Source organism: Schistocerca gregaria, chromosome 8 (genome assembly GCF_023897955.1).
Source record: "Schistocerca gregaria isolate iqSchGreg1 chromosome 8, iqSchGreg1.2, whole genome shotgun sequence".
NCBI classification, from domain to species: Eukaryota; Metazoa; Arthropoda; class Insecta; order Orthoptera; family Acrididae; genus Schistocerca; species Schistocerca gregaria.
The window spans coordinates 388,468,465-388,482,080 of NC_064927.1; the positions used below are offsets into that span (position 1 = coordinate 388,468,465).

At 42.5% G+C, this 13,616-nt stretch overlaps 1 protein-coding gene across 1 annotated transcript in view; it reads right to left on the bottom strand.

Moving 5' to 3' along the window:
• Positions 1 to 13,616, bottom strand: part of LOC126284073 (leucine-zipper-like transcriptional regulator 1) — a 137,333-nt gene that overhangs the window by 85,440 nt on the left and 38,277 nt on the right. Inside the window, exon 7 of the mRNA XM_049982702.1 lies at positions 2,779 to 2,980. Within this exon, the coding sequence (XP_049838659.1) occupies positions 2,779 to 2,980 (202 nt within the window). The remainder of the gene's footprint in view (positions 1 to 2,778; positions 2,981 to 13,616) is intronic.

Sequence of the window (13,616 nt, forward strand, 5' to 3'; positions counted from 1 at the left end):
CAGAAAATAAGACTAATTGTAATATTTGACATTTACAAATGTTTTCATCATCTATGTATTCACAACCAGAAATTTGTACTCTAAATGAAAACATTTATTCAAACTGAACATAATACTTTAGGCTTCATTTTTTATTTTCTCAACACTGACTAAACTATCCATGAATAATTCACATCCAGACAGTCGCAAGCTTGTCGTATCACTTTTACATATTTAAGAGCTACGGAGCACCACCTGAACATCACGTAACAAAATATAAAGTTTCAATATTGTGAAAAGGAAAATTGCTACTCGCTATCCAGGGTGAGTCAGTAACTATTGCCACCAAGAATAACTCCAAAAGTGTGATACAAGCTGAAAAGTTTGCAGGACAAAAGTTGCATGGGACAATGGGGGCCATAATTTGACACTGGTTTTTTGTTGCTGGGTGGGGTCACTTCAGAGATATGAAGGTGAACTTTTTTTTTAATGGGATGCTATAGTTTGTTACTTTTTTCTGATAGCAGCTACTGAGATGAATCCGATGATGTGTAACAGTAAGGTCTTTGAAGGTCAACGAAAGCCACAAAGGTGGCATGAACATCCATTTACAGCAGGTGCTCCAAGTGATGACCATTGGTATCAAAACAGTGCTGCAATCTTATCATGGACTGAGTGGTATTCCTTATCACTTCAACACTTATCGAAGCCCATGCTCTTACAATTCTCTCTTGCATATCTTCAGATGTAGTTGGAACACCTTTATAGACAATGTCTTTTACAAATCTCCACAAGAAAAAATCCAGAGACGTCAAATCTGGCGAACAAGTCGGCCACGACAACTCCTCGGCGTCCAATCCAATGATTTGGGAACTGTCTTTGCAATTCATTTCTAGCCATCAACGAAAAATGTGCTGGACACTCATCATATTGATACCACATTCTGTTCCTTGTTCCTAAAGGTATTTCTTCCAATAACAGACCTAATGTTTTTTCCAGGAATGTGGTGTGCTTCCTATCATTAAGTTTTCCTTCGATGAAGTAGGGGCCTATAATTCTATCTTCCAGAATCCCACACCATACATTCACCGAGCACGGTTTTTGTTATGCAACTTGCCACAGCCAACAAGGATTTTCAGTTGCCCAATAACGCATGTTATATAAATTAACATTTCCATGGTTCGTGAATGTAGCCTCGTCAGTAAATAAAATCAAATTAATAACTGTGTCATCCATCTGAAGCTAAAGTTAAGCCCATCGGCGGAATTCAATGCGACGCATACAATCCGTACCAGTTAATTCATGGTGGAGACTGATATGGTAAGGGTGAAATTTATGGTGATGCAGAACACGAACAACACTACTCTGGCTCATTCCAGATTCCCTTGCTATTTGACGCGAACTAACACAAAGATCTCGAACCACAGTGTCAAGAGTACCAATTTCCGTTTCCTCATTAGTAATTTTCCTTTGGCGGATATGTTTCCGATGCATTAAAGATCCAGTTGTTCTCAATTTGTCATGCAGATATTTAAATGTACTACATGTAGGGTGAGTACATTGAGGATATCTTTCAGCATAAAAGTCTCTAGCTCTCACTGAATTTCGTTGGCATTCACTATAAATGAGAAGCATATTGACTTGTTCTTCGGAGGAATACGTCATTCACATTCACTTGATTCGACAATACTAGTATTACCGCTCCTATTAGTGTTGTCTTGCAAAACTGTCAAATGACGTTTACATATCAATGGAACGTTAGATGGATACGCCGTATTCGGAAAGTATTTACTATTTGCACAATATATGAGAGAGAATTGTCAGAGCATGTGCTTCGATAAGTGCCGAAGTGATAAGGAATACCACTCAATCCATGCTAAGAAGATTGCAGCACTGAATTGATACCAAAGGTCATCACGTCGAACACCTTCTGTAAATGGATGTTCATGCCACCTTTGTGACCTTTGTTGACCTTACTGTTACACATAATTGGATTCGCCTTGATAGCTGCTATCAGAATATAAGTACCAAACTAGAGCATCGCATTTAAAAAAAAGTTGACCTACATATCTCTGAAGCAATCCCACCTAGCAACAAAAACCACCATCATATTATGGCCCCTGCTGTCCCATGCAACTTCTGCCCCACAAAATTTTCAGCTACTATCATACTTTCGGAGTTATTCTAGGTGGCCTATGTGGCAGTAGTTAGTGACTCACTCTGTATAGTGGAGACACTGAGTTGCAGATAGGCACAAGGAAAAGACTGTCCTGAATATAGCTTTCGGCCAGTATGGCCTTTCTCAAAATTAGAAGAAAAACACACACACACACACACACACACACACACACACACACACACACGACTGCAGTCTCAAGAAATCAAAGTTCCAGAGATAAAAGAAAAGGGGAGGAGGGAAGGGAGAGGGGGCTGGAGATTGGGGTGGGAGAGGAGGGAGATGGAGAGGGGGAGGAAGAGGGGCAGCGAGCGGGAAGGGGGAAGGGCAGCAAGCAGCAAATGGGGGCGTGCCGGGGGGGAGGGGGGGGGTTGCGGGAGGCGGGAGCTGGTTGGAACTGGCGGGAGCTGGAAGAGGGGAATGGGGGAGGGGAGCAGGAGGTGAGGGAGAGGGACAGGTGCAGGGCTATGCCAAAGTAATTATACCCCCTTAAAATAATTCACAGCCACTTTTAATATCTTTTAAAAAAATACGTCTATAGAATGTGTCACTACACACATTTTTCCAATCGATACTGACATTTTACATCAAGGGCTCTTCAGAAAAGGGTACAATTTACATACCTGTGAATCTGAAGCTGGCATTACAACAGACCATGTCTGAGTATCCAGATCATAACAATGCAGATCATTTGGTAAAGTGCTGTCAGCAGCTCCTCCAAAGACATACAGGTGTCTGTCATATGCAACCATGGTGTGGCCATACCGACGGGCAGGAGGTGGAGGTGCACCACGTAGTATGTGCTCTGTTGATATACGAGTCCAGCTGAGGAAGAAATATAATGTGACAAACTGTTTCCCAGTTACTAATAAATATAGCATACTTCATCTGTTAGTATGAATTGAAGCTATGAATTATTGAAAGTCTCTTAACACCTTAACCACAGTATCTTTGTTGCCATTGCAGTATAACAGGTTATTTAAAAGTGACTAAAATAAGACTGAGTTGAATAGAATACTGGAGAGAGTCCATATTATAACGATAAATAACCATCACTAATACTGCCTAATTACAATTCTTAATACAAAATTATTTTTTAATCAAACAATGGAAAATCCAGGTTGGGATGTAACAATATTGTGAAAGTTGCTGCTCCCCATATAGTGGATATGTTGAGTTGCAGATAGGCACAACAAAAAGACTCTCAGAATTAAAGCTTGCAGCCATTAAGGCCTCCGTCAACAATAGATGACACGCGCACGCCACGCACACACGCACGCCACGCGCACGCCAAGCACACACGCACACATGCACACACGCACACACGCACACACGCACACGCCACGTGCACGCACACACGCCACGTGCACGCACACACGCCACGTGCACGCACGCGCACACACACACACACACACACACACACACACACACACACACACACACACACACACACACACACACACACACACACCAAGCCACCCCACGCGCCCCCCCCCCCCCCCCCCCCCCACACACACACACAAATACCCCTCGCACACACAACTGCAGTCTGAGGCAACTGAAACCACACTGCAAGCAGCAGCACCAGTGCATGATGAGAGTGGCGACTAAGTGGGAGTAAGGAGGAGGCTGAGTCAGGGAGAGGGAGGGATAGTGCGGTGAGTGTGGTGGACAGTGAAGTGCTGCAGGTTAGTTGGAAGGTAGGGGAGAGGTGGGGAGGGGAGGAGAGGGAAGTAGCAGAAAACGACAGAAATAAAAAGACAGTGTGTGATGGTGGAGTGACAGCTGTGTAGTGCTGGAATGGGAACAGGGAAGGGACTGGATGGGTGAGAGCAGTGAGTGATGAACGTTGAGGCCAAGAGGGTTACAGGAACAAAGGACGTATTGCAGGGAAAGTTCTCACCTGTGCAATTCAGAACAGCTGGTGTTGGTGTCAAGGATCCATATGGCACAGACTGTGAAGCAGTAACCCTGGCAGATAATGTAATTCAGCTGCTCTAGTCCTGAGTGGTACTGAGTTAGGAGGGGAAGGCTCCTCTGTGGCCGGACTTTGGGAGGTTGTGGGAGACTGGAAGGATCAGCCATGGGAGATTTGTTTTTCACAAGGTTAGGAGGATAATTACACTCAATGAAGGCTTCAGTGAGACCCTCGACATGTTTCGGGAGGGACTGCTTGTCACTGCAGATGCGACGACCAAGAGTGGCTAGGCTGTATAGAAGGGACTTCTTGATATGGAATGGGTGGCAACTGTCAAAGTGGAGATATTGATGGTGGTTAGTAGGTTTGATATGGCCGGAGATATTGATGTAGAAAAAAAAAATTCATCTTGAAAGTGGAGGTCACATCTAGAATGGTGGTTTGATAGGTTGAGTAAGACCAGGTGATGTAATTGGGGGAAAAGTTGTTGAGGTCCTGGAGGAATGTGGATAGGGTGTCCTCAACTTCAACTCAAATAGCAAAGATGTCATCAATGAATGTGAACCAGGTGAGGGGTTTATGATTCTGGGCTTCTAGGAAGGATTCCTCTAGATGGCCTATGCATAGGTTGGCATAGGATGATGTCGTGCGGGTGCCCATAGCCATACCCTGGATTTGTTTGTAGGTAATGCCTTCAATGGAGAAGTAATTGTGGGTGAGGATATAGTTGGTCATGGTGACTAGGAAGGAGGTTGTTGGTTTGGAATCCGTACGGCGTTGGGAAAGTTAGTGTTCAATAGCGGTAAGGCCATGGGCATTAGGAATGTTACTGTACAGGGAGGTGGCATCAATAGTGGCGAGTAGGGCACAGTGTGGTAAAGGGACAGGAACTGTGGAGAGTTGGTGGAGAAAATGGTTGGCATCTTTTATATAGGAGGGTAGGTTCCGGGTAATAGGTTGAAGGTGTTGGTCTACGAGAGCAGAGATTCTCTAGTTGGAGGCACAGTAACTGGCCACAATGGGGCGTCCTGGGTGGTTACGTTTATGGATTTTAGGAAGCATGTAGAAGGTGGGAATGTAGGGAGTAGGAGGAGTGAGTAGAAAGGTGGACTCTGTGGAGAGGTTCTGGAATGGGCCTAAGGATTTGGGTACTGACTGGAGATCCTGCTGGATTTCTTGAATGGGATCATTGTGGCAAGGTTTTTAGGTGGAAGTATCTAACAGCTGGTGGAGTCCTTCCGCCAGGTAAGCCTTGCGGTTCAAAACAACAGAGGTGGACTCTTTGTCCACATGTAGGATTATAAGGTCGGGATCAGTTTTTAGATGGTGGACAGCGGTTCTTTCTGTAGATGTAAGTTAGTTTGCACATTGAAGGGTTTGGGTAATGATGGTGAGGCAAGGTTTGAGGTTAAGATATTTTGGAAAGTTAAGAGGGGGTGATATGGGGGCAGTGGGGGTGGATCGCAGTTGGCTGGAGGACTGAATGTAGGCAAGGTTCAATATTGGTCTTTGGTTGAACTGATTAGTAGGGTTGGTGGCGAAAAAGTGTTTCCACTGTAGGGAACGGGAGAAGGAGACAAGGTCTTTCAAAAGTCCTGCATGATTGAATTTTGGAGTGGAGCAAAAAGTGAGATCTTTGGAAGGACTGATATTTCTGTGGGGCTAAGGCTTCTGGAGGATACGTTCATGAATGTGTTGTGGATCTGTTTAGGTTCTGGGTTCTGTGTGGTGGTGGTGGGAGTGAGTTTTGGAGGGTGGGATAAGAGTAGCAGGTCTGCAAGACAGGGTTTGTCAGCTATCAGTGGATGTGGGGGAGATTTGGAGGTTGTTGTAGAGGTGGTGGACAGTGGTACTCCAAGGTGGGAGTAGGAAGTGAGCAGGATGAAGAGCTTCTTGAGGTGGTGGTGTGCATGTTGCTCAAGTTCCTCCAAGGCAAGAGTTTCAATGTGTGTTTAAGGTTCCAGGAATTTGGTATTGCATAGCAGGAGAATTTTGCAGATGGAGAGAAGGTAATGCACGGAGGTTTGTGCTTGGTTGATATGGTTTTGCAGGACTATGTTGGTGAGGGCTAAGGATTGGCAGAATCTGAACAGGTGGAGGTCATTATGGAAAGAGGGGTGGCAGTCAGAGATGGGTAGTTTGATGGCAAGGCCATTAGGGGGGATTCCATGAGCCAAGTAACAATGCAGAAAAAGTATGTGGGACTGGGAACTGGATAGGGATAAGGAAACTTTTCTATACTGATGCAGATGGAAGGAGCAAGGTGCCATGGTGGCGGAAAAAAATGTGAAAAATTACGCAAATAATGTAGAATTACGTCTGAAAATTTTGCAAAATTACATCCAATACATGTGAAAATACATGAGAAGGAAGAATTGGACACAAAAGGGGGGAACAAGATGAAATCTGAGAGAGTCAACGATAGTGAAGGGCGAAAACTCACTAAAAATGGTGAGAAGTCACAAGAATCAAAGTAAAGAATAAATAGCAAATAAAAGTATTTTATTGTGGGTAGCAGGTCTGAGGGTAGTAGATAAGTGTGAAGAAGGGGAATGGCAGATGTGACTGGATGGTGGAATTAGTGGGTGTGAACTGGGATAGAACAGAGAAAGAGTGGGGGGGGGGGGGGGGGTGAGGCGTTTGTATGATGAGATACAAGATCATTTGACACCAGAAAGGTGTGGCAACCAACAAGCAAACATGTGGGAAATGATGCAGGGAGAGTGATCAATTTGAAAGTATATGTTTAATTAGATTGGCAGGAGTAATGTGGGTCATAAGATGCTACACCAACAATCAGCTTGGTCTTGTAGGTGAGTGAGTTTGTGTCTATTGTTGATGAAGGCCTTAATGGCTGAAAGCTTTAACTGAGAGTGTCTTCTTGTTGTGCCTATCTGCGACTCAGCATCTCCAAAATTATATTTTAGTATGATACAATTAAGGTATAGGAATTGAGTCAAGAAAATAATGGGACTGATGCTGTCGCAGGGTAAGTATGCATGTGTCAAAGATAAATGGCTAATAGCTGTGAAGCATGATGCCTTCTCAGCCAAATGCAGCATCTCTGATGTCTGTAGACAAATCAGTATGGACATTGCCTTCATTTGAGTAAGAGCTGTTATTTTGTATTGCTGGAAAAATGATAAGTATAACAGAGCTGCAAACTGTCAAGAAGTTTCATGTGAAACTTGGAAAAACAGCTTCTGAAAAATGTTTGTCACTAAAAGAAATGTGTCTAGACAGTTTATCGCATACACAAGTTTTTCTGTGGTTCAGGCATTTTGAAGATGGCCGAGAAGTTGAAAAAGACATAAACAGATGAAAATATCAAAAAGTATGGAATTCTGATTTAATTTGACTGTTGATGGAGTATCTGATTGCTGAGCTGTAGGAACTGACAAAGAATTCATACGGCAAATTTTACGTATCCAATTTAACATGAGAAAAGTGTGTGAGAAACTGGTGCCAAAAACTCTCACGATCAAGCAAATGAAGTTTGTGAAAATGTTTGTACTTACACTTGGATTACCACTGATCCCAATTTCTTGGAAAGAATGACAACACGTGACAAATCTTTGTTTTTCAGTTATGATGCAGAAACTAAGCCCCACCACATGCACTGGAATGGCCCAACTTCACCAAGAGCAAAAAAGGGTTGAATGAGCAAATCAAGATTCAAAGACACAATGACTGTTATTTTTTTCCAGTACTCAGGGAACTGCCTATCTTCACAGGGTTCGTGAATGTTAAACGATTAGTCAAGGTTATTGCTCAAATCAGTGAGATAATAAGAAAAAAAAAAGACCTGAATTGTGGAAGAACAAATTACGGGTTCTGTATCAAGACAACACACTAGCTCATACCTCATTGTCTGTTAAGAAGTTTCTAGCAAAATACAGCATCCCAATGTTAAGACCACTCACCTTATTTTCCTAACCTAGCACCATATGATTATTTATTCACAAAGATCAAATCTAATGTAAATAGGTAGATAAAAGAAATCTACTCACCAAGTGATGGCAGGGAAACACACACACACACACACACACACACACACACACACACACACACAAAAGGATTTAACTTTTACAAGCTTTTGGAGTCAGTGGCTCCTTCTCCTGGCAGGAGAGTTGAAGGGGGAGGGAAAGGGGTGAAGGAAAAGGACTGGAGAGGATTAGGGAAAGGGGTACAGTTCAGAAAAGTCACCCAGAACCTCGTGTCAGGGAAGACTTACCAGATGTGATGAGAAGGAAAGATGAGAAAAAGGTTAAATCTGCAATAAAAGCAACAAGATTTCAGTCTTTTGAAGCAGTAAACGAAAACTCAGTTGGCATCATCAAGGAGCTCACAAAGGAAGACTTCCAGCACTGTTTCCACCAATGGAAAATTCACATGAAGTGTTTTAGGGATAAAGGAGGGGAGTATGCTGAGGGTGACAATAACTTAGTATGTATGAGTTGAAATACAATGTTTTGCAGCAACAGTCCCATTATTTTATAGCCACACCTTGTACAACAACAATGCCATAACCCTAGATTTTTCAGTTATTTTGATAACTTCTTATATTGACTGGACTGGAACTTTCTGGCCAATTAAAACTGTGTGCAGTCCGAAACTCTAACTTTCACAGGCAAGTGCTCAACCAACTGATCCACCCAACATGACTCCTAACCAGAAATTTCAGACAGGCACACACTCTGCTCCCAAGTGAAAGTTTCTTTCTGGAAAGATCACAAATGCTTTGGCTATATCGTGTCCCCACAGTATCCTTTTGTCTAGGAGTGCTAGTCTTACACGTTTTGCAGAAGAACTTCTAAGAAATTTGGAAGGTAAGAGACAAGGTACTGGCAGGAATAAAGCTGTGAGGATGGGTTATGAGTTGTACTTGAGTAGCTCTGTCGGTGGGGCACTCGCTCGTTGAAGAAAAAGGTCCCAAATTGAAAGAAAAAGGTCCCGAATTGAGTCTCGGTTCAGAACATAGTTTTAATGTGCTACGAAGTCTCATATGCATGAATACTTCATTTCAGAGTGAAAATTTCATTCTGGAATGACTGGACTCTTTGGTAATTGATGTGTCAACAAAAATACCCAGAGGAGTAAAAGAAATCCCAACAACCTTCAGGGAGTGGTGGTAATACCAACTAAATGGCATATTGACGATTTTTACCTCATTTTATAATGAAGTTTCAAAGTCACTTTATACATGCAAGCTACATGTCAAAGTACAGAATATCAGCATAGAGAAGACAGAAATTTTACTTCTCAGGAAAAGTTTAAGCTAAACACTTTAGTCATATTACACTTCAATTACAAGCACCTGCAGCTCTCTGTCAGAATGTCTGTAACTATGAAATTGTTTAAATATTAAATTCAACCATTAGTTTTACTTTCTTTTATGCTCTCTTATTCACAGTCCCAGAGACGTTTATCTTCTACCACTAACAGGCTATCTTTTCTTAGCTTTTTGTTTCACCTCTCTTGTCAAATGAGCAGTGGCAGTGGCAGCTTGTGCAAAATTTTACCGGTTTTCTATAATGTGGTAGTCTATAACCTTTTGACTTACAAGTGCAGTAATATTAACTAAACTGAATATATTAATTTTACATATGTAAACTGAACTGTTGAAATATAATTAAATTTTATCAATCAAGCACTGAAGGAAACAAAAGAAAATTTTGGAGTAGGAATTAAAATCCATGGAGAAGAAATAAAAACTTTGAGGTTTGCTGATGACATTGTTATTCTGTCAGGGACAGCAAAGTACCTGGAAGAGAAGTTGAACAGAATACACGGTGTCTTGAAAGGAAGATATAAGATGAACATAAACAAAAACAACACGAGGATAATGGAATGTAGTCGCATTAAATCAGGTGATGCTGAGGGAATTAGATTAGGAAATGAAAAACTTAAAGTAGTAAATGAGTTTTGCTATTTGAGGAGCAAAGTAACTGATTATGGTCAAAGAAGAGAGAATATAAAGTGTAGATTGGCAGTGGCAAGGAAAGCGTTTCTGAAGAAAATTTGTTAACACTGAGTATAGATTTAAGTGTCAGGAAGTTCTTTCTGAAAGTATTCATATGGAGTGTACCCATGTACAGAAGTAAACATGGACGATACATAGTTGAGACAAGAAGAGAATAGAAGCTTAGCTGAACAGAATTGGGGAGAAGAGGAATTTGTGGTAGATCCTGACTAGAAGAATGGATCAGTTGGTAAGACACATTCTGATGCATCAAGGGATCACCAATTTAGTGTTGAAGGGAAGCATGGAGGGTAAAAATCATAGAGGGAGACAAAGAGATGAATACACTAGGCAGATTCAGCGGGATGTAGGTTGTGGGTGTTGTGTGATGTCCTTAAGTTAGTTAGGTTTAAGTAGTTCTAAGTTCTAGGAGACTGATGACCACAGATGTTAAGTCCCATAGTGCTCAGAGCCATTTGAACCATTTTTGATGTAGGTTGCAGTAGTTATTCGGAGATGAGGCATGCACAGAATAGAGCATCATGAAGAGCTGCATCAAACCAGTCTTTGGGCTGAAGACCACAAGAACAACAACAACAACAATCAATCAATCAATCAGTCATTTAACATTGTGACAGATAAGATGATGGTAGCAGCAGTATCTGAACCAGGGCCAACGGATTGCCAGTCAGTGTACTTGACCACTCTGCCACAGCACTGTTACATAAAGTGCTCCTCAAAAGTCCTCCACTCTCTACACTTGCTTAATAAATTAGATGAACTTTCTTAGAAAACTACTGACTTGGGGATGTGGCAATGTGGCATTCAGTGCTGGAAGTGATGACCTCACATCAGAGCATGGGCAGTCCAAAACAGACAGCTCCATCCCTTCTCTTGAGCTGATCATGTCACGGCTGACCATCATTTCAGCACATGGCACTGGTCTCTAGTTACTGTGGAGAGAGTGCTACAAAACATGTTTTTGTCCATTTTGTTTGTGCAGTAGCACACATTCAAAAAGAAATGGCTTAATTTTAGTGCAATCTCCAGCTTGTATTCAAAGAGATATGGCATAAATTCCCCATGTTGGGAACAAGGCAGTTGCTGTGTTGCCACCTGCAATACTCTATTTGATTCAGTTGCAGTGACTCGCACGCAGCCAATCTTCATACAAGACTTTTGCATTTTAAATAAGTTAAGGTTGCCATTCAGACAGTTAATAAAAATAAGCAAAAGGCGAGAGATAACATTTGGTCCTGAACACCCAGCCTTGAAGTTTTTCTCTCAGTATAACTCAAACAATAAGGTATCTCTAATAGAATGATCTCTTCCATGTTAATTGGCACGAATTCTGAAAATACTGGTCATGCAGAACGCGAACCACATTTTTCTCATGTGACATACTGAAAACTATGGATCAAGGTAGTCAGGCAGATGCAGAATTTCTTCATTTCCAAAAAGTATTACGCATGGGGTGAGTTCCTACTGCTTGTCTTCGTGTTTTCCTAACCCTGCCTTGGCCAGCATGGTTGCCGGATCTCTCCCCAATGGGGAACATTATGGGTAGGACTCCAACCAGCCTGGGATTTTGACGGTCTAATGCTTCAATTTGACAGAATTTGGCACAATATCCCTGAGGAGGATGTCCAACAACCTTGTCAGTCAATGCCAAGCCGAATAACTACTTACGTAAGGGCGCAGATAGACCAATTTGTGTGTGTGTGTGTGTGAGAGAGAGAGAGAGAGAGAGAGAGAGAGAGAGAGAGAGAGAGAGAGAGAGAGAGAGAGAGAGAGAGAGCGCATGCAGCAGGCTCAATCAGATGTTGATAAGATTTCAAAGTGGTTGACTGATTGGCAACTTGATGTAATATTGGGCACTTCACTTCACAAAGTGAAAAAATGTAGTCTCCTGTGACTATAATACCAATGGGTCACAGTTGGATTCAGCCAACTCCTACAAATACCCGAGTGTAACACATTGTAGGGACTTGAACTGGAATGATCACAGAGGCTTAGTGGTGGGCAAAGCAGGTGGAAGACTGGTTTATTAGTAGAATATTGAGGAAATGCAATTAATCAACAAAGGAAATGTTTACATATCACTTGTACAAACCATTTTACAATACTGCTTAAGTGTGTGGGACCTGTACCAAATATGACTAAGGGGAAAGTGAACACTTACAGAGATGGGCAGCATGAATTTCCAGAGATTTGTTTGACCCATGGGAAAGTGTCAAAGAGATGCTGAAGAAACTGAAGTGGAAGACTCTTAAAGATCGACAAAAACTATTTTAAGAAAGCCTACTTATAAAGTTTCAAGAAGCAGCCATAAATGATGACTCTATGAGTATACACTGATCAGCCAGAACATTATTACCACCGACCTACTGTTGATATACACTCATACAGGCGATTGCAACATCGCTTGAGGAGGAATGACTGCTAGTCAGGCCCATGCACAGTGATTGTAGTATCAGTGAGTGTGTTGTCCATGCTTAGGATGGGAAAGGCGAGCAATCTATCTGAGTTTGACTGACGGCTGATTGTAATGGCCCAGAGGCTTGGCACAAGCATTTTGGAAACTCACAACTTGTCGGCTGTTCGAGAAGTTCTGTGGAGAATGTCTTCAACACGTGACAAAGCCAAGGTGAAACCACATCCAGAGGGCCACCCCTCATTCCAGATGTCAGATGATGTAGGACGGGCAGAATGGTAAAACAAGACAGGTGGTGAACTGTGGCAGAACTAACATCAGATCTTAATGCTGGGCAGAGTGCAAGTGTATCTGAATACACAGTGCACCGAACATGCCTAACAATGGGCCGCCTCAGCCAATGACTCATATGTGTGCCAATGTTAACACCACAACATTGGCTACTACAGCTGAAATGGTCATGAGACATTGGCACAGTGGCAGAGCGTTGTGTGGTCTGATGAATCCTGATACCACCTCCTTCATGCCAATGGCAGGGCACAAATCCGTCGTCTGCCAGGGAAACAAGTCACTGACACCTGCACTGAGAGACAGAAACAAGCTGGTGGCAGCTCCATTATGCTCTGGGGAACATACATAAGGGCATCCACGGATCCACTGGAGCTTGTGCAGGTCACCATGATGGCCAAGGATTATTGTACACTGGATGCAGACCACGTACACTGTTTATAACGACCATGTTTCCTGATGGTAGTAGCATTTTTCAAGATAATATGCCATGTCACAATGCCAGGAGTGTGATGGAGTGGTTCGAGGAACACAGTGGTGATTTCTGTTTGATGTGCTGACCCCCCACCTGCCAGATCTGAGACCAAACACATCTGAGATTTGATTGAATGTGGGAATTAATTGACGTGTGTGTGTGTGTGTGCGCGCGAAGATGTTGTGCCAGCTCCCTCCAGTGACCTATCGAGGTCTCGTGCTCCCATGCCACAACTCACCAATGCTGTTATCCAAGCCAAAGGTGAACATACCGGCTATGAAGTAGTTGGTCATAATGCTCTCGCTAATCAGTGTACTACAACCCCTGTGTATTGTTCACACAGAGATCCTGAGGATAATAATAGTTTAATTATAGCATGCACAG